The sequence below is a fragment of the Halichoeres trimaculatus genome, unplaced genomic scaffold (genome assembly GCF_033239565.1).
Source record: "Halichoeres trimaculatus isolate MK-OKI-2021-1 unplaced genomic scaffold, fHalTri1.1 fHalTri1_scaffold_8, whole genome shotgun sequence".
Lineage (NCBI taxonomy): Eukaryota > Metazoa > Chordata > Actinopteri > Labriformes > Labridae > Halichoeres > Halichoeres trimaculatus.
In genome coordinates this window covers 25,872,326-25,893,385 of record NW_027437186.1, presented here as the reverse complement: position 1 = coordinate 25,893,385, position 21,060 = coordinate 25,872,326, and the positions used below count along the sequence as shown (strand labels likewise).

At 45.8% G+C, this 21,060-nt stretch overlaps 3 protein-coding genes across 3 annotated transcripts in view; 1 reads left to right on the top strand and 2 right to left on the bottom strand.

Moving 5' to 3' along the window:
* Positions 1-527, bottom strand: part of vsir (V-set immunoregulatory receptor) — a 10,332-nt gene extending 9,805 nt beyond the window's left edge. The window contains exon 1 of the mRNA XM_074675934.1: positions 311-527. Coding sequence (XP_074532035.1) covers positions 311-398 — 88 coding nt within the window. The 5' untranslated portion in view covers positions 399-527. The remainder of the gene's footprint in view (positions 1-310) is intronic.
* Positions 1-15,387, top strand: part of cdh23 (cadherin-related 23) — a 180,132-nt gene extending 164,745 nt beyond the window's left edge. The window contains 33 exon segments of the mRNA XM_074675394.1: positions 911-1,132; positions 2,015-2,134; positions 2,315-2,495; positions 2,583-2,716; positions 3,582-3,791; positions 3,894-4,001; positions 4,139-4,241; positions 4,700-4,825; positions 4,898-5,101; positions 5,390-5,848; positions 5,915-6,031; positions 6,134-6,358; positions 6,458-6,627; positions 6,826-6,963; positions 7,047-7,166; positions 7,391-7,568; positions 7,665-7,876; positions 8,037-8,231; positions 9,144-9,257; positions 9,348-9,477; positions 10,309-10,572; positions 10,684-10,845; positions 11,162-11,336; positions 11,338-11,416; positions 11,508-11,605; positions 11,947-12,067; positions 12,168-12,247; positions 12,378-12,418; positions 12,722-12,782; positions 12,973-13,102; positions 13,211-13,330; positions 13,589-13,699; positions 14,008-15,387. Coding sequence (XP_074531495.1) covers positions 911-1,132; positions 2,015-2,134; positions 2,315-2,495; positions 2,583-2,716; positions 3,582-3,791; positions 3,894-4,001; positions 4,139-4,241; positions 4,700-4,825; positions 4,898-5,101; positions 5,390-5,848; positions 5,915-6,031; positions 6,134-6,358; positions 6,458-6,627; positions 6,826-6,963; positions 7,047-7,166; positions 7,391-7,568; positions 7,665-7,876; positions 8,037-8,231; positions 9,144-9,257; positions 9,348-9,477; positions 10,309-10,572; positions 10,684-10,845; positions 11,162-11,336; positions 11,338-11,416; positions 11,508-11,605; positions 11,947-12,067; positions 12,168-12,247; positions 12,378-12,418; positions 12,722-12,782; positions 12,973-13,102; positions 13,211-13,330; positions 13,589-13,699; positions 14,008-14,343 — 5,244 coding nt within the window. The 3' untranslated portion in view covers positions 14,344-15,387.
* A 35-nt stretch (positions 15,388-15,422) lies between these two features.
* Positions 15,423-20,823, bottom strand: eif3s6ip (eukaryotic translation initiation factor 3, subunit 6 interacting protein). Its single transcript, XM_074675393.1, has 15 exons — positions 20,657-20,823; positions 20,304-20,346; positions 19,742-19,952; positions 19,338-19,417; positions 18,967-19,028; positions 18,726-18,795; positions 18,569-18,642; positions 18,315-18,486; positions 17,939-18,093; positions 17,478-17,648; positions 17,234-17,367; positions 16,973-17,146; positions 15,958-16,147; positions 15,763-15,843; positions 15,423-15,650 (listed from the first exon to the last, which is right to left on the bottom strand). The coding sequence occupies exons 1-15, from the start codon at positions 20,678-20,680 to the stop codon at positions 15,573-15,575; spliced, it is 1,719 nt and encodes a 572-aa protein (XP_074531494.1). The 5' UTR covers positions 20,681-20,823; the 3' UTR covers positions 15,423-15,572.
* Positions 20,824-21,060: the final 237 nt, after the last annotated feature.

Here is a 21,060-nt window from a genome sequence, read left to right as displayed (position 1 = left end):
TCCATAAGGAAGCAGAAACCTGACCTCGGAGTTTCTGCAGGAAGTCAGAGACAGAGCTCCGACACTCAGAGATCAAACACAAACTGCCGAAAACAGAGACTGAACGGGCTGAGGGGAACACTCCTCCTCATTTAACTCACTCGAAGACGGTCAAAAAGCTCCACCAGTCTGCAGAAACAGCTGGAACAGTGTGTGTGTGTGTGTGTGTGTGTGTGTGTGTGTGTGTGTGTGTGTGTGTGTGTGTGTGTGTGTGTGTGTGTGTGTGTGTGTGTGTGTGTGTGTGTGTGTGTGTGTGTGCACGCACTCCTACCTCGAGCTGCGAACAACAGAACCGAGCAGATCCAGATGACGAAGCTCTTCCCCCTCAGTCCGGACTGACAGGCTAGACGCGACTCCATGGTTAATTCTGAGAGTGTAATAAATGTGTGTTTTGTGTGTGCTTGTGTTTCCTGCTCTTTAAACCAAACACACACTCTCACAGACAGGACTGCTCCTCTCTCTCGCTCTCTCTGAACACACAGTGATGACTTCTGAGCTCCAAGCGCCAAAACACACCGACACACAACAAGACTCTAGGGTCTGCCCACTCTGTCACAGCGGAAGCCCCGCCCCTCTCTCTATCTCCCCTATAGTTCCCATAGTTCACCCATCTCCTGCTGTCTACTGATCTTTAAATACTGCCACCTTGTCATCGGTGTGTTTCAAAATTTGTGTCTCACAAAGTCGAAGGTTGTTTCTCTCTTTCCCTTTCCAGAGCTCCTTTATTTCAACCAATGTCACATTAACATGAAGAAGTTTTCTCTACAGACTCCAAGGTTTAACTGAAGATATAAAGTCAGAGATCTTGTGACTCTCTGCTCCGAGTCAAACCCTGGATTTCGGTCATTAATCACGGTTAATCCTGTTTCAGACGTCCACTAGCGTGCACGTGCTTATCGTGGACGAGAACGACAACGCGCCCGAGTTTCCTGAAGAGGAGTATGTCACCGTGCTGAGCGAGGGGCCCGACACTGTGGGGGCCACTATTGCCACAGTGACCGCCATCGACCCAGACGAAGGGCCCAACGGAACCCTGAGATACGCCATCACCCACGGCAACTTGATCCAGACCTTCCACATCAACACCATCACGGTACATAAAAACTAAACTGAATAAAATAATGAAATTCCACATAAGCAGCATAATGCTGAAATAGATTGCAATACTAGAATAAAATAGATTTTGATCAGATCACTACTTTTCAACACCATCACAGTATGAAAATCTAAACGTGATGAAATAAGGCTAAACAAAGTAAAGATGAATAGAAGAGAAAGTAAGTTAAGAATTTCATTTTAACTCCATCACTGTACAACACAAAAATGATATAAAATAAAATGAAATTAATCTTCCACATAAATTGAATCACGACAGCTAAATTCAGCTTAACTTAAATTTAAAAAATAATAGGAGAATTAATATAAATTCAAACAAATTAAAACCAAAAGCAACACAGTACAAATAATAATCACGACATTAAATTAAAAAATAGATAAATAGATAAATAAAATGTAAATGAGTTAAAAGAAATAGCATCATAGAATGCAATCACATTATCACTTTCACTTTATCAACTGTATTATTGTTGTATTTAATTGAAATAAAAAGGATAAACATGAAAGACATAATGGCACAAAAAAGTAACAATCATTGAATTTAAAGTTAAAATTAAAATAAAAAAGTATAAAAAAGAAAGTTACTGGAAATGTTTTGAAAGCATCAGGTAGAAAAAAATTAAGATGATAAAATCAATTGAAATTAAATAATAAAGTATTTTCTTTTGATTTCAAACTTAAAATGAATATAATCTGCGTAAAATTAAGTTAAAAAATAATGTAGAAAGATTTTACACCAGTGGCAACAGGACAGCAAACTCACATACACAGAAAGCATGTTTTTATCATCTTTGTGTAACAGAAAATTTCTAAAATAAGAACCGTTACCCACACTGTGACCCTGTGTGTGTGTGTGTAGGGGAGAATCACAGCAGTGAAGGAGTTGGACTATGAGATCAGCAGTGGACATTATGCTCTGGTGGTCACTGCGACAGATCAGTGTCCGGATCCTGTTCTGCGCCTCACCTCCAGCACCACGGTGAGGACCTGATAAAGTTCTACAGTTTAAAAAGAGATAAAGAGCAATAATAATAAAAAAGAAGTTATAGAAGAATAAAAACTGCAGCATGACGAGAGGTGATGATAATTGATGAGAGCTTCATGATGATGTTTTTAAACCAGTAACACTTCCTTCTTCTCTCTCCCTCTCCCCTCTCAGGTGTTGGTGAACGTCCTGGATGTCAATGATGTGACTCCCACCTTCCCCAGAGCCTATGAGGGGCCCTTTGAAGTGACAGAGGGCCAGCCAGGTCCCCGAGTCTGGACTCTGAGGGCCAGCGATGAAGATTCAGGTCTGAATGGGAAAGTGGAGTACAGCATCACGGCCGGGGACCAGCAGAGTACGTAGCATGATGTTACTGTGTTTCACCTGTGAACAGGTAAATCCCTGGTTGTAACTCCGCCCCCTCCTTCTATGTCTCCCTCAGATGAGTTCATGGTTTCTCCAGTTGAGGGCGAGCTGCGCGTGAGGAAGGACGTGGAGCTGGATCGAGAGACCACAGCTTTTTACAACATCACCGTGACCGCCAGAGACCTAGGGAGCCCATCCCGTAACAGCTCTGTGAGAAAGAGACACACACATTCACACACAATCACAAACAAACAAATTCAGTCTAAGCTCTCTAACAGGATGCAGATGATGAGCTAAACAGGTTTCAGACTCTTTTTACTGGATCAATCTGAAGAGGGCACTCTGCTCATCAGAGCACACTCCCTGTGCCATAAGCCCTGTTACCAACAAGCGGTTCAGTTTGGTGCGTTTCGGTACGACATGCATTTTACAGCGTTTCCACCAACTAATCCTGGGACAGACCCCCAAAAAACCAAGACAAGCTGTCCCACTTTCTGGGACCCTTCTGTAGGGGTGGCAGACTAAACTGATCTGATCTCGGAAGGGGGAGCTACAACATTGCTGTCCGTTGATTGGTCGAAACAATCATCACTTACCTGGCGGCTCACAGCCTTCTCTGAAACAAAGTTTGATTGTGCTTTGTACCAATGAGCCACGTGTCAATCACAAAGGGGAGAAAATGCTAGATGTCTTTCATCGTTGCTACTTATTTACTGTGTCACATTTTTCTTCTTTGCTGGATTCATCAGTTGGGTACACGTTGTCACGCTGGTATGGCATCATGCTATAATGTTATTGATGCTGCCGTCGGCATCCAGCTTACACGCCGCCTACCACAAGGGGGCACGGTTGGCTGTAAAGACAGGACCAAGCTTAACTGAGCCAACCTGTATCAAACCATACTGATCTAAACCAGACTACTTGGTGAAAACAGGACTTGATGATAATGAGAGTAATCACAACAATGTCAGGCCTCATCATTAATCCATGGTGTAGTCTCTCTTACCTGTCAGTCAGCTGATCTGACCCTGACCATGTGACTCCAGTGTTTTAAGGTCTGGTTACTTTCCCACAGGTGGTGGTAGGGGTCAGGGTCAGAGACATTAATGACAATGACCCAGTCCTCCTGAACCTTCCCCACAACACCAGCGTGAGTGAAGGTGCGTCCATTCACACGTCAGTGGCTCGAGTCGAAGCGCGAGACGCTGACAGTGGACGAAACGCTCTGCTCACTTACAACATCACGGCAGGAAACCGGGACGGAGCATTCTACATCAACGACACAGTGAGACACACCTTTACTGAGTCAGGTTCTCTGGTGTTGTGGCACCTAATTAACCTACGTGTTGGTCACATGTTCCTGTGTGTGTATGTGTGTGCGTGTCAGACAGGTGTGGTGCAGGTGAACAGACCTCTGGACAGAGAGAGAGTCTCTGAATACAGGCTCACCATCACCGTCAAAGACAACCCAGAGAACCCCCGCATAGCCCGCAGGGTAACACACACACACACACACACACACACACACACACACACACACACACACACACACACACACACACACACAAACACACACACTCTCCATGTCCATTATGTCTCCAGTAAACGCTGTTGTGGTCACCATGTCTTCAGGACTCGGACTCATTGATCATTTCGATCCTGGACGAGAACGACAACAGACCCCTGTTCTCCAGGAGCAGCTACAGAGCAGAGATCACCGAGAACTCTGTAGCAGGTACACACGGGCACACACCCACACACCCACACACACACACACACACACACACACTCAGGTCTCAAACATCAGTGTTAACCACATGTTTATGAGTGTGTACTTAGATCAGTCTCGTTCTCTTCCTGTTTACATGTAGATCAGTAAAGAAGGTTAGAGGTGAGACTAACAGGTGATACTTAGTTCACAACAGATCAGGCTGTAACCAGGAACCACAGAAACCTACAGGAACCTGCTGTTAGCTCCACTTTGTTCCTGTTTCTCCCCTTTCAATTTTCATTCAGTTGTCTAAAGAGTCTTGACCTACAGTCCTGATATCAAAGGTTCAAACTGTTCTGGTCTGAAGGTCACAGTCTGAGTTTCAGGTTTTTATTTGTGATAAACTGAACCCTGAGATCTACTGAAACCTGGTTGGGGTTAGATCACCTGTCTCTGACTGTCCTCATCTGTCATCCCCTCAGGTAGCTCAGTGTTGGTGTTAAATGGTCCAGTTCTAGCTGAGGACAGGGACATCGGACCAAACGCTGTGGTGAAGTACCGTCTGCTGGGATCCAGAGTGGACCTGTTCACTGTGGACTCTGACACAGGTAATATAGTTCATTCACAGACAGAGACCCAACCACAGGTGAGCATCATTAACACCTGTATCTCTTATCCAGGTGTGATCCGAGTTCGTCAGGGAGCCCGTTTGGACCGAGAGTCGTTCCAGGAACCCCGGGTGGAGCTGTTCCTGGTGGGCGAAGATGTGGGGGGATTGAACAGCAGTGTGCCGCTTACAGTCACCATTCTGGACCAAAACGACAACCCACCTGTGTTCAACCCATCCAGCTTTAGTGTCAGACTACCTGAGAACAGTCCCACAGGTGAGGTCACACACACAGGTGAGAGCACACATCTCATCTGAGGTTCATGGTCTGACGAGGACACAGGAGAGAAAGAACCAGCAGAGCAATAATCCACAAACCACTAACACACCCTGGTGGACACATGGGGAACTGACATTTTCAGAGTTTAGTTTCATTTGTTTTTTTCAGCTGCCAGTTATCCCCCAACAGTTTATTTATTTGAAAATAGTTTAAAGAGGTCAGTGGGTAAACTGGGTTAAGTATTTGCACTGGCTCCTGGTGAAGCCCTGCCCCTTTCCTTTCCAGGTGTTGTGGTCACTCAGCTATCAGCCTCAGACGCTGACTCGGGAGCTAACGGTTGGCTCATGTATCGGCTGGAGAGTGGTGCTCAGGACCGTTTTGTGGTGGATCCGCTCTCTGGCGCTGTCCTGGTAGGGAACACAACACTGGACAGAGAGGAGCGAGGGTCCTACCGCCTAGTCGTAATGGCGACAGACCGCGGCACACCCCCAATGTCAGGCACCGCTACGCTGACGGTCATCCTGGATGATGTAAACGACTCGCGGCCTCGCTTCATCGAGCCCGTGACTATGATTAATGTCAACGAGTCTACACCACCTGGTGTGGTCGTTGCCACACTAAGCGCCGAGGACCCTGACTTGCACCCCCGCCTGGAGTATTACATCATCTCAGTGGAAGCAAAGGATGATGGGAATAACCCAGTGGATGGGCTGCAGGAGTCGTTTGGTATCGACCTACACACAGGTGAGGCGACTCAGACGGAAACTCTCCATCTGAATTTTTCAACAAACTGATGTTTGATCTCTGTAGGTGCCGTGTTTGTACGAAACCCACTAAACAGAGAGCTCGTAGCTACGTTTGACATCATCGTGTCTGTTCACGACAATGCCAGTGAAGTCATTGACCGGTCAGGCAGTGTGCCCAATGGTGAGTCTGTTTCTGAAACCCAAACTCTGCCTTACCTTCAACTTCATCAGTGATTCACACTGTCTCTCCCCATCTCTCCTCTCAATGCCCCGCTCCCTGCAGCGAGGTTAACCATCAACGTGTTGGACGTGAATGATAACGCTCCTCGATTCCGGCCATTTGGCGTCTCGAACTTCACAGAGAAGATTCTGGAGGGAGCCCAGCCCGGCACCACGCTGCTGTCAGTGTCTGCCGTAGATCCGGATAAAGGTCCCAACGGGCAGGTGATCTACCAGCTACTGCACCTGCCCCGCGGGGGATATGTCCGCCTAGAGGACCCCTCCACAGGTGAGACCAGAAAACATAGACCTGACCACATAGACCGATCAAAGACAGTTTAAGTGACAGTCAGAGATCTAATCTGAAACTTTCTGAACCTTTGCTCAGGTAAGATCGTAGCCAACCGGACGGTGGATTTCGAGCAGGTTCAGTGGCTGAACTTCACAATCCGGGCCCAGGATCATGGCTCTCCTCCAAGGATTGCTGAGCTGCCCGTTTACCTCAGAATTGTGGATGTAAATGACAACAACCCTGTGTTCCTGCAGCCGTCCTATCAGGTAACACACCAAGGAACAGGTGTCATGTTTTACAGCCGCCTGAATTCTCCCTTTCCTCAGACAATAAGCAATTTGAGGTCTCTGGATGATGATGATGATTATAATGATGATGATGATGATGATGATGATGATGATGATAATGATGATGTTGTGTGTGTGTGTGTGTTTGTGTATTTGTTTTTGTGTGCCTCTGTGTAGGAGCCTGTATTTGAGAACGTGGACCTGGGAACGGTCATAGTCCGGGTCAGTGCGGCTGATGCAGACTCGGGGCTGTTCGCTGTGGTGGAGTACAGTCTGGTGGATGGGGAGGGAAAGTTTGGCATCAGACCGAAGACAGTGAGTCAGCTGAACTCTGTCAGATCTAAAACATGAACCAAAGACAGTCTGTGTTTGAGCTTCATTTTCCTCTTCTTCATCAGGGAGAGATCTACATCCTGTCTCCGCTGGACCGAGAGACCAAAGATCATTACACCCTGACCGCTGTTGCCCGAGATAATCCCGGAGGGAACGCCAACAACAGACGGGAAAACTCTGTGCAGGTGGGATGAATAACTGTAGTCTACCTCAGGCTGATTCAAAACGGAAACACAAAACAGTGAGGTTAAAGAGAGGCCTGTTCCAAGACTCTTTCCTGACCCCGAACCTCATATCTTTAGTGTTTTTTAGTGTTAGTGTTTTGTTTTTCTTTAAATGTTTGGTCTCAGACGCCACCAGACTCTCCAGGGTAAAACTCTTTGTTATAAATGTTTCCTTGTGTCCTCAGGTCCTGGTGACCATCCTCGACATCAACGACTATCGGCCGCGTTTCACGGATCGAGTGTTTAACACCAGCGTGTTTGAAAACGAGCCGAGTGGGACGTCTGTGATCACAGTGAAAGCGAGCGACCTGGATGAAGGAGAGAATGGAGCAGTGCTGTACAGCATGCTGGGACCTCACTCAGGTGGGGGGAGCGGTCTAAAAGCAGTTGACCCCCCTATCTCTCTCAGACTGACGTGATGATGGGTTATGTGACTGACCTGATGTCTCTGGGTTTCAGAAGCCTTCTCCATGGACCCGAACACAGGTCTGGTGCGCTCTCGCCGCCTGCTTCAGTCCTCTGAGCGGTTTAATCTGACCGTGGTGGCGACAGATCAGGGCCGTCCTCCTCTGTGGGGAACTGCTGATCTCATCATCACTGTTATAGACGTCAATGACAACCGACCCGTGTTTGTGAGACCGGCCAACGGGACCATCATCCACATCTCAGAGGTCAGGGTCAGGGTCAGGTACCTGTGCTGATGTTTGTCTCTAAGGGTCTATGTGTGCTAGAGTGTGTGTGTTTGTGTGTGTTTAGACTAAGGCTTTAATCACTCTGATTTGGTTAAAACTGTCACAGTATGAATCTGTAAACCTTCCTCCCCTCGTCCAGGAGCAGCCTCCTGGTCTCCCAGTCTATGAGGTTCATGCCACAGACTCTGATGAGGGGGTGAATGGGGAGGTTCGATACGGTTTCCTGCAGACTGGGGCAGGAAACAGAGACTGGGAGAACTTCCACATCGACGCCGTGTCCGGGGTCATCACAACCACCGTGAGACTGGACCGAGAGAAACAGGCGCTGCTCAGCGTGAGTCCCTGCAGTGTGTGTCTGAAAATCATGTTTGAACTGTGTGAGAGTGATGTTCCAAATGTGTGTGTGTGTGTGTGAGAGAGACAGTGAGGATAATGTTGAACATGGATGTGAGCTGTAGGTTAGGGTGGGGGCTGATGTTGAAGCTTGATGCTGTAACTTTATAAGGCTAATGTTAAGACTATGAGTGTGTAGCTCTTTAAACTTGCATCCTTTACTTCCTACCACTTCTCCTGAACTCAAAACCTAAAACGTGTCCTCTCGATCCAGTTGCTACCAGCATCCTGCAGACCATTATGCCCATTATCAAACCTCCTTGGAATCTGGTGTCTTCCTCACAGCTTCTAAGCAAGCTCGGCTCTCTCCACTGGTAGCGCCTGGTGCTCTCAGCCCAGCGTGGCTCTAAATCTCTAGCCAGACTCTTCTTCTCTGTTGTGCCCGAATGGTGGAATGAATTATCTAACTCCATACCATCTGCAGAGTCCCTCTCTACCTTTACAAGACATCTGAAGACTCATCTTAGGCACTTAAGCTGACCCTTCTCCTCTTTGTCCTCAGGGGTACAATGAGTCAGAAGGTCTCAGAAACAGTTTTAGTGAATATTTAGACACAGAATTATTTGTTATGGTCAGTTGTGATTAAATTGTGTAAGAAAAAAATACTGGCAACTGTGGCCTTTCAGATTTTAAAGGACTTTGTTGCACCAACTAATGGTTTCCTCTTCTGTCTAAATTCTTGCTCGTATTCTTTGTTGCTTTAGACAAAAGCGCCTGCTAATTGGAATTGTTGAATTGTAGAATTGTAGGATAATGTTTGAACTGTGTCAGTAGCAGTGCTAGTTTAATAAACTATTGCCAGGAGGTGTTAGAGGGAATGTGAGAAGAAGTTGTGTGTGTTTGTGTCTTCCAGCTCATTATCGTGGCTCGGGATATGGGCCAGCCGGTGCCGTATGAGACTACTCAGCCTCTCCAGGTGGCGCTGCTGGACATTGATGACAACGAACCCGTTTTCCTCAAACCACCGGTGAGCAGGAAGTTATCTGAATATAATCTGTACATACAGAACACTTTGGGGAAGAGCTGCTGTTACAGTGTGTGTGTGTGTTTCTCTCAGCGTGGCAGCCCGCCATACCAGAAGCTGAGTGTACCTGAGCACTCTCCTGCAGGTACTGTGATTGGAAACATCACTAGAGCTCTGGATGCAGATGAAGGATCCAATGCTGTGGTTTATTACTTTATAGCAGGTTAGGACACACACACACACACACACACACACACACACACACACACACACACACACACACACACACACACACACACACACACACTTATACATCATTTTCTTTAATTAAATCAGATCCATCAGATTACAGACATTATCCAGACCCAGGAGAAAGGTGTTGCATTTATGTTTTAAAATTAAAATAGAATAACAAAAACAAAACTTAAGGGTATACATTTATGTTTTAACTTGTATTTCTTCACATCTAACTTGCATGTACATGCATGTATGTATGTATCTGGGTGTAGATACATGTATGTATGTATGTATGTACTGTATGTTTGTGAATGTAAAAGAGTGTATGACACAGCACTACATCAAATTAAAGCTCCATTACTTGTTTTCCAAAACTGTTTAATATTAACATTTTAAAGAACAATGTGTTTGGAAAGACAGGTGTTCTGTATTAATGGATTAAACAATCACAGATCACTGTGAAAACACACCACAGCACAGCAGATTTGAACTACGCATGTTGTTTCTTTTTAAGTCAAGCTCTGAAACTGTTGTCCCTCACAGAAGACAAAGACAGTACTGAGTCTGAAGAGGAGAAGATTTCTCTCTTACATTTGGAGATAAACAGGATCTAGAGCTCTGGTCTATTGTGTTCGTAGATGAAAGTCTTATTTCAACAGGAGAAGGCAGTCTGACAGATCAATCCGTCTGTCATCTTCTTTAAAGGAACTCTTCAGATTATTGATCTCTCTCTTTAAAAGAGGTCCTCAGATTATTCTGTCCTTCTAAAGGAACTTTGCAGATGATTAAATGCAGATATTTCGGTCTCTTCCTGCAGGAGGAAACACTGACGGAAACTTTGGCCTCAGTCTAGATGGGGAGCTGAAACTGCACAAAGACTTGGACCGGGAGGAGACCCCGGTCTACTTCATCATCATTAAGGCCTCCAGCAACAAGAGCTGGACCCCACCCAAAGGTCAGAGATCTTCCCGGACCCGAGCCCTTGATCCTGCTAGAGACCCCTCCCTGCTGGAAGTCCGCGTTGAGCTGGAAGACATCAACGACCAGAAACCCAGATTCACCAAAGCAGAGTACACTGCAGGTAAATGCCTGTGTGTGTCTTTCTCTGTGTTTCTGCTTGTGTTTCTGTATGTGTGTGTGTGTTTGAGTGTCCTGGTCTACATCAACCTTCCTGTCCACCTCTTTGACCTAGGAGTTGCTGCAAACGCTAAAGTGGGCTCGGAGCTGATCCGGGTGGTGGCGATCGATAACGACATTGGGAACAACAGTTTGGTTCAGTACCATGTAGTGACCATCAGATATTACCAATCACAGAGCAATGGCAGCGAGGATGTGGGCAGCATTTTCATCATTGGTGAGCATCATCACTTATGAGCAGTCAAAGACCACAGACAGAGTCACAGATCAACACATCGACAAGTCACAAGTTGCTGGGGTTTGACCTCTGACCCCTGAAACAACAAACTGCTTTAATAATGTTAAAGGAAAGAAACAGAGAGAGTATGTAGGGGTCATCAAGTCTAGAAACACTGAGGGATAGAATAAAAAGTGTGGACAGAAATAATAAACAGTTTGTAATAGTTTAAGTGTGGAGCAGAGTGAAACACATTCAGAGAACTTATTACAGCTCATAGTTTCCTGGTTTCTGACTCTGACTCTGGTTTCTACAGGTCTGACCGATGGAATAATCCGGACCTACGATCTCTTCACTGCCTACAACCCAGGCTTCTTTCAGCTCGAGATCCTCGCCTGTGATTTCGCTGGCCACTGCACCACCACCAATGTGAACATCTACATCCTGCGAGACGACCAGAGGGTCAAAATTGTTTTCAACGAGATCCCACCTGGTCCGAGAAAACCAGGAGGAGTTCATCAGCCTGCTGTCCAACATCACCGGAGCCATTGTCAACCTAGACGACATCCAAGTACTGGATTTTAACACGCTTCATTAGCTCTAGTATAGTAATTATTGAAGTTATCATGGAAATTATTTCTGTTTTCATTTTTGATGTTCAGTTCCACGTGGACAAGAAAGGACGAGTGAACTATGCCCAGACTGACATGCTGATCCACGTGGTCAACAACCAGACCAACACCATCCTGGACGTGGACAGGTAACCCTCCTGGGACCAGGTTTTAATCGCTCACAGACTGTCTGTCCTGTAGGCCAGGTTAGCTCAGGGGTGAGATTATGGCCCTCTGTAAGACCTCCTGTGAGGTTTTAGTCTCTTGGTTCGATTCCTGCTCTCTGTCTTTCTGTTTTCCAGCTCCATGAACTGATCCTGTGAACAAAAATATGAACAGAGCTCTGGTTTTAAAGACTCTGTGTGTGTGTGTGTGTGTGTGTGTGTGTGTGTGTGTGTGTGTGTGTGTGTGTGTGTGTGTGTGTGTGTGTGTGTGTGTGTGTGTGTGTGTGTGTGTGTGTGTGTGTGTGTGTGTGTGTGTGTTCATTCAGAGTAATCCAGATGATCGATGAGAACAAGGAGCAGCTCAGGAATCTGTTCAGGAAGTTTAACGTGGTCGATGTCACGCCAGCCATCAGCGACAAACTGCCTGATGACATCACCACACTGCAGGTGTGTCCCACATACACACACACACTATGCGTGCGCGAGCACACACACTATGCTCTGTGTGTGGTGTACTTGTTGCTAACCTGAGTGCTCTTCCTCTCAGCTTGTCATCATCATCCTGGCTGTGCTGCTGTGTTTGGCAGGAATCCTCTTTGTCACCATGAACTGGCATTACCGCAGAGTGTAAGCTCCTTCCACCTTCTGGATGCACTCAGTGTTCCTGCACAGGCTCAGTGTGTTTAATGATGTTTTGGTGCCAGTCTGACCATCAGTGTGTGTGTGTGTGTGTGTGTGTGTTTTTTTTTCCATTTAGACACCAGAGAAAGCTGAAGGCCATCGTAGCAGGATCCTCAGGTGAGAGAGACTCCTCTCTGTGCAGGATCTGGTTTTCAAAGTGTCCTCATGCTAACTAAAGACAAAAGTTTACTTTCTCCTAACTCTCACCTCTCTGCCCTTGGTGTCCTCTCTCCTTCGCCCTCCCTCCTCTGTCCTCTCTCCTGTGTGCTCTCTTCTGTCTTTTCACTTCTGTGTCCTGTGTCTCCTCTTTTGTGTCCTGTGTCCTTTGTCCTGTATCCTGTATACTGCATCCTCTCTCCTGTCTCCTGTGTCCTTTGTCCTGTATCCTCTGTCCTCTCTCCTGTGTCCTTTGTCCTGCAGGTAATCAGGGCCTGATGGACATCCTGGACATGCCAAACACCAACAAGTACTCGTTTGAGGGGTGAGAGATGAAGGATGTTTTGATTTTAGCTTTAGTTTAATGGTTTTACCTCAGACAATAAGCAATTTGAGGTCTTTGGATGATGATGTTGAGGATGATGATGATGATGATGATGATGATGATGATGATGATGATGATGATGATGATGATGATGATGGTGTGTGTGTGTGTCTGTGTTTTGGCTTTGCAGGGCTAATCCAGTCTGGTTGGACCCATTCTGTCGTAACCTGGAGCTGGCCACTCAGGCAGACCATGAGGACGACCTACCAGAGAACCTGAGTGAGATCACTGATCTGTGGAACAGCCCTGCACGCACACACGTGGGTCCACACTTGAACTCCTGACACCTGAACTCATAACTCCTGAACCTGAAATTTTGTTGTCTATTTGTAAAATGACAATAAAGACATACTATTCTATCCTCCCAGGGGACGTTTGGTCGGGAGCCACAAGCCAAACCTGAAGACGATCGTTACCTGCGAGCTGCCATCCAGGAGTACGACAACATTGCCAAACTAGGCCAGATCATGAGGGAGGGGCCTATCAAGGTGAGACGCCTGTAAACGTTTTTTTGTCCAGTCAGGGCTTTCATCCTGCTGCCAGAGGTCAGAGGTGAAGAATCAGAGGTTTGAGGACCTAACAGTCTGTCCTGAGGGGATAAACTCACAGACCAGCTGAGTCTGGACAATATTTTGTAGAGATGGTGTGTTTTAAAGTGGTTGAGAGGACTGTGTGTACTGTGAGGGTGTGTGTGTGTGTGTGTGTGTGTGTGTACAGTCCATGTCTGACCCTGGTGCCATCCTCAGGGCTCTCTGCTCAAAGTGGTCCTGGATGATTACCTGAGACTGAAGAAGCTGTTTGCAGCTCGACTCGTCACCGTGTCCACGAGTCAGGGGGATCAGTCGTCAGTCACTGAGGTGGGACACAAACACCTGAGGCTCCACCCACACCTGTGTGACTCCTGCAGAGACCTGTTCTTCAGCTTCCTCTCCTTCAGAGTTTACTCTTTCAGACTGTGAAACTGCTGCTTGGAGGAAATCTCTCTGTGAATCCTCCTCCTCTGTTGCTGTGTCAGACGTGTGCTCTGATTTGAAGCACTTTCTTTCCTGAAACTTTTCGTTCTCTTTTCTTCTCCAGCTCTCCATCAGTCCATTTCTCTTAGAGCTGCAGTCATCTAGTGTTCTTTCTCCTCTTCATCGTATCTGTCTGTCCTCCTCTTCCTCAGCTGATCCAGAGCGACCTGGATGATGATGAAGATGATCGTCTGAGCGGCGGTCGTGGCACTCTACGCTTCAAACACAAGCTCCCTGTGGAGCTTAAGGGTCCTGAAGGTGTGCACGTGGTCCATGGCAGCACAGGGACGCTGCTGACCTCTGACCTCAACAGCCTGCCGGAGGATGACCAGCGAGCTCTGGCCCGCTCTCTGGAGGCTCTTAACACCGAGGGGGGTCTATACTCTGAACGCAATGCCCGCACAGAGTCCGCCAAGTCCACCCCACTGCACCGCCACAAAGACGGGGACATCTTGTCTGAGAGTCCACTGGAGATAACCGAGTTATGACTAGCCGAGGCCTCGCTGGTCTGATAACGACTCCACAGCGTCTATCAGGACAGGACACGGAACGAATGTGCGTAGTCTAGAGAACCAATCAGCTGACCTCAGAGACAGTCCGTGATTGGTCTGAGAGGATCACATGATCACAGGAAGGAGGAGGAGTTTAACCAGATGCAGTCACAGGCTGAGTGCCCCATTTGATGAGCTTATACTGTCCTGCAGGTGCCTCATCCTCCCTGATTCTGCATCTGGACTGCACACACTTTTACACACACACACACACACACACACACACACACACACACACACACACACACACACACACACACACACACACACACACACACACACACACACACACACAGGAAACTGAAGCTGCAGGCGCTCAGACCAGCAGACGGCCGTCTTAAACCTGCAGTTTGGACTTTTTTCTTCTTTGCTGGTAAATATCAGATGACCAGACTCTGACTGGAGCTTTCAGATTTCTCACCTGGAACTGTTTTACCTGGCAGCAGCTGTGAGAGGAGCTGGTGTTTAAAAAATCTGTGACTGTCTGAGAGGATTTTATAAAAGGGAATTCATCCTCCTTTTTCTCTTCCTCTCAGAACACTGAAAATAAAAAAGCTTTTTATAACAGATTTGTATTAAAGGCAGTAAAAATAAAGTCTATAAAAAGAAGAAAAGGTGATTTTATAAAGACGGCTTTGAGCCCACAAAGACTCCACACTGCCCCTAAAGGAAACAAAGAGTCACTACATTTCTTTATTTTTTTATTAGATAGAAAAAGAGATGAATCAACGATATTTTTGAAGAAAAGCTGGATTACCAAACAGAAACATGTTTGGATGTTTGAGTATCTTGTGCTATGGTGCCGTATGTGTTTGTTTCTGTTTGTATGAACTGTTTCTGATGAGTGCCGTGTTTCTAACGTTCAGTTTTTATATTCACATTTTGTAACTTTTTATTTCTTCGTCGTTATCGTCCTGAAGTCTGTGTCGGGAAATGTTGAATGATCTGTGATAATAAAATAAATATGCAAGAGAGACAGAAACCTGAGTTCAGCCTGGAGGCTTTTTTACTGTGTTGATGAGGTAAACACTGACCCTTGGTGGTTATTCAGAGAAAACACAACATAGGAGGGATGAAGGTTTCAGCGCCGCCGCTTCTCTTTATTTTTTTTCCAGGTCACATAGAAAAGTTTAATCTTCAACACTTTAATGAATTTCCGCAAGAGCTCAGACTCCTCGGCCGGCTGAGCTGCCGGATGTTGCAGACGAGCCACTCGCTGGCATCTTCTTCAGAGTCCGGTTCAGCTAAACCACAGAGACAGAGTGAGAGAGACATCATACACTGCCAACAAACAAAACAAGAGCATGATATTCAAAACACAAAGTCCTGAATCAAAAAGAGCCATCAGAAACTCACCTCCTCAAACTTGTGGATCTGTCGGATGAAGAAGTCTCCATAACGTCGAGCTACTTTAGTGTCAGCGATGTGGATCATGTCCTGACGGATAGAGAGATACAGATAGACTGAGAGCATGGAGCTGCCAACATAACAGTCTGATCTTCACACTGACTGACTGACTGACTGAAGCCCTCTGTGTGTCAGCTCTCTTACCTTGTCAATGTAGAAGTCAACCTCAGACGCTGACTGGAACTCCCCATCCAGAGCAGAGATCCCGCTGGTCCAGACCAGGTTCTTCATCTTGTGTTTGAAGACCAGCAGCTGGATCCTGAACTCCTGCTCTGTCATGTCCAAGAACCCGGCCAGCTTGGCTACGGGCATTGTGGTGTACAGCTTCAGGAAGCTAGACACACAATGAAGGAGACTTTACACATGGGAAAACTAGGTCCGTCACTTTAACCTGTCAATTAGATTAATTAATTACACAGCAAATTAATGCATTATAAAAATTAACGCAATTAACTCATTGGCTGCCAGCTACTTTCAGAGTATCTTGAACAATCTTTCAAGACCCATATTGTTATGACTATGTAAATGCCAAATATAACTTAGAAGAGTGGACTCTTCTTTTATGTCTCTCTTCCTGTTTTTGATCCAAAAAAACAGACAAAATGGTTCTTTTTTTGATCTGGTTTATCTCAGGCACTCCATCCTTTGATTCTCTGTGTGATCTCTGTCGTCCTTCCTCTCGATTGCACGGCCCTTTCTCTCTGAACTACAGCGACACATCCTCAGTTGGAGTGTGAGCTGCCTGAACTTTTCCGACTTGCAGCGTCTCGCTATTCACTTCTATAAGCGCAGTAAACGGTTGCACAAAGTCAATGGCAGCGAACACGGACATGGATTTACAAATTTTCTCTTCTTCGTGTATTAATTTGAGTAGTCATGCACAACAGTTTTGTAATGTCCTACAATGTAAATTCTTTATTTGGGGACATTAAACAGATATGAGATTAAAATGCGATTGATAAGATTAGTTAATTACAAATCCTGTAATTAATTAGAATAATTTTTCTAATCACCTGACAACACTAGTAAAAACACACATGGCAGACACACATACTCCTACAAAAGATTCTATTAAAGACTGTCTATGTTATATGTAGAAAACTAAACATAGGTCTATTTACATGTAATCAGGAGGGTGACCTTTGACCCCTGTCCGTACCTGCGGATGGTGGAGAGCTGAGCCTGCTGCTGCACTTCCTCAGCAAACACCTTCAGCTGCTGCTGGAACGGCTCCTTGTGGTAGTTTGGATGAACGTTATCGTAGTTTGGAACCACGGGAGACAAAAACTTAGGACAGGCGAAACTGAAGAGCTCCTCAAACACCTGCAGGTCTCTGAGCAGAGCACAACACACAAGGGTCAATAAAACACACACACATACAGACACACACAACTCGTATAGGTGTATCTTTTTCTCACACCCTTTCTGCATGCGCAGCATCTTGTCTCCGTATTTCTCTCGCAGCTGAGTGTGGATGCTCTCATCGATCCTCATCGGGTACATGGTCAGAGCGATGGCCAGGAGCCCGTGCATCTGCTCATTCTGTTTGTTGATCTAAGAGTTGGCACACACACACACACAGACAGACAAACAGAGCAGAAGTTAGACTTACAGGAATTAATGGAGCATCTAACCTTAAGATCCTCAGAGAAAGTCTTTTTTACCATCTCGTATTTGTAGGTAGATCTCTGGAACATGTTCCTGGTCCTCTGGATGTACAACAGGATGTTGGCGAACACTCGGATGGCGTCCTGGTAACGCCTCATCATCAGGTAGGCGAAGCCCACGTAGTAATAGGTGGTGATCTGACACTCAGGTACTCGGGAGTACATGCTCTGTTAGAGAGAAGGGGGTAGCACAGAGACGTTAAGGGCATAGGGGAATAAATATAAGAAGACTGTGAAGGGGCTTCTGTTCATACAGAGCACAGCCAAATGTTCCTGTTCAGAACTAAAATCACTTTAAAAGATACAGATGGACCAGAAACCTGGACCAGAAATCTGAATCAAATTGAGAAGATCTTTGTACAGATTCACACCTAAAGGCTCCTTTGCATTCAGTCCCATTTATAATTTTTATATGTGTGTGTGTGTGTGTGTGTGGGTGTGTGTAGATGCTGTGTTACCTTCTTGTTGAGCTCGATGTTCTCCAGAACTTTAATGGCCTGATAATAATCCCCGAGCAGAGAGTGAAGCCTGAGCAGACCCACCAGACTGAAATACCCCAACATCTTATAGAGCGAGTGACGACCGTACTCTCCCGCCACACTCTCTGGGTCTCCTACAACAAACAAATAAACAAACAATCAACAACCATAAAGTAACAACAAACAAAGCAACAGGTCAGCACAAGGAGCAAATACACTCAATGAGTTCAGAGTTTAATTCATTCAAACATAGTCTACAGATCCTTATAAAAAAAAAAACCTCCCCATTAAGTAAAGCCCCTCTTCTTCATTAATTGAAACTATTTTTCTTCCCCATCCACCTGCTCTTTCTCACCTCCACTGGTGTACACTTCCAGCTGGCGATTGATGTTGCTCTTGTCGACCAGCGAGTGCAGCACGTTCAGTACGCTGTGGACGTTCCAGATCTTTGGGTTGTTCCTTAGAAACTCAATTTCTTCTTCAGACTTTTTGGCCGTTTTACAGCGATACTGACTGAACGACTGAAACTGTGGAGAACAGAGACATGTTTAAAACATCAAACTAACAAAATGACACACTGAAGACTGATCTGTGGGTCATTAACTTTACCTGGTAGATGAACTCATCAATGATGTCCCACAGCCATTGGTTAGGCAGCTCTAGGGGGGCGGGGCCATCAGCATCTGTTGAAGGTCAGATAATGTGATGAGTGTTTGATCAGGTGACATTTAGAGTAAAACATGAAGAAATTACTCTGGTTACTCACTCAAGATGTAGTTAAAGAGGTTACAGTAGTTATAGTACGACTCGAACCTCTGATCCAGAGTTGGCCCACCCTGAACACATAGGAAGACAAGATATCACAGGCTATCAAGGGCAATTACATGTTTTAAAGAGCGGCCCCAAACACACAAACACAGGATGCACTTTGATATCAAACATTATCGAAAGTCTAACAGAGTCCTGAAAACGCCAGTACAGGTGACCCAGGTAGAACAGGTACTCACGCTGACTTTGGCGTAGATGTGTCTGTAGTACAGCTCCTTGTAGAGGATGAGGAACACAGCATCTGCAGACGTACACACACACACACACCACAGTGTTAACATGAATCTGAAGAGCCATTTACCTCTTTCAAAAATATAGACATAGAAAAAAGCAGCTGTGTGATGACCTCAGGGTGCTCCAGCTTAATGCAGAGATGTTTGTTTGACTGCACAGAGGTCACAGCGTTGTGGCTGTGATAATGACATTAACCTCTACGTGTGTTTTTTAAATCGCATTATAAATCTTAGACAGCCTAAAATGCATGTATGTGTGTGTGAGTATGTGTGTGCGCGTGTGTAGGGGTGGTGGTGGTGGAAGAGTGCTTCCTTACCATTTCCCACCAGTGATGCAATGGCCTCTGCCTCTGGCCACGGAGACGTCTTAAAGAAACGATCTGTCAGTTTGTTCCAGCTGGAGGAGAAAAGTCAGAGGGAGAGGTCACAATTTTAAGAGGATGAAACATTGGGGAGAAGACTGAATAAACCTGCTCACAGATTTAATCTCTGTGGGGGCAAACTCCTCAGTGTGTGTTCCTGTAAATCAACTCTTGAGGAAGTGCCTACTCCTTTCTAAAAGCTCAAAATACTAAGCAGATTGTTCACTTTGAGGCTCTGCTATGAAGACTCAAACACTGCTCTCAGCTGAAGATCAAATCAAGCTGACTTGATGTGTGTTCATGTGAGAGAAAGTGTGTGAATGTTTGTGTGTGTGTGTGTGTGTCCAGACCCAGCTCACCTGTTCTCGTAGACATCCTGAATCTCGTAGATCTTCTGTTCAATGCTCTCACTGGACACACGGTTGGACTGCAGTTCATAGACTTTCTGGTCAATCAGGTCTGAGATGGTTTTGTGGAAGTACTGCAGGAAGTTCTTGATCACCTCTGGGATCACATGGTAGGTCTGCTGCTCGTATTGGCGCTCATAGGCCAGGTCAGCTTTAGGGTCACCTGGGGGGTGAGCAGTCAGAATCACACACCTGTTGATGCTGTAATCGGCAGGAGGAGTAAGGAGTAACCAACCAGCGTTCAGATCTGGGATTCTCAGATTCAGCCTTAGTTCTGAATCCAGATCATTTTAATCCAAATTAAAATATTTGAACAAATGGCTCCAAGTTTTGCTTCTGACACACTGACACACACAAGATGCATCCCCGTCTCTGATGGCTTACAGGTGATAAAACGAAACAGGTGCGTGGGAGGAAGAACCAGAGTCTTATGGAGTTTGTGTACAGGTACTGGGCATAAACAGGTGATCAGACATTAAGTCACAGCTAGGTGAAGAGAGGTGATCAGACTTACCTGTGTGTAGATCGTAGTCGTTGGGGTAGTTGTAAGGATCGTACTGTGAAAACACAACAGAGTGAGAAGTCTGCCACTGACCCTTTGCTAACAGCTGTCACGCTGATAGAAAACTCTCCTTGTTAACATGTTAGCTCCCCTGTCACAAATGATCACCCGAGTACGGACATAGAGCTTACACGGGGTGTGTTTACCTCGTCAATAGACCGGTGATCAGCATCGACATCATGCTAACAGCATGTTAGCTCTGTGAGGATGCTGTATGTGCCGGTGGCTAGCTAGCTAGCCGGCTAACAGCCCTGCTGCAAGACGATCACGGATGTAAAAACGTAAAACAAAGGGGAAAGACTCACCTCCTCGTCATCGTGATAAGACATTGTGCTAAAGACGTTGAAGAGGCTCCGCGGAATGAGATTATTTCCAGTGAGTACTCAAAGCTAAACCACGCAGCTCGCGCTGAACTGACCACCGGAAGCGGAAGAAAGAATCTTTTTCTTCTTCGTCGATAGGTACCCTTAGTTTACTGCCACCTTCGGGCTGGAGGTTAATGTTCGCTGAACTTAAAGTCAATGCAGTTAAACAATATAAAACATAGACTTTTATGATACAGTCTGTGGTTTGAATATGTTGAAGTCGTGACGTCGTACACTGGATTTATTTTTACAGCTAAGCTTTTCTTTACAGTTGCCAGATTATCAAAACCTTTTATTATTAAAATCAATTATCAATATTGTCAAATGAAGAAATGAGGAACCAG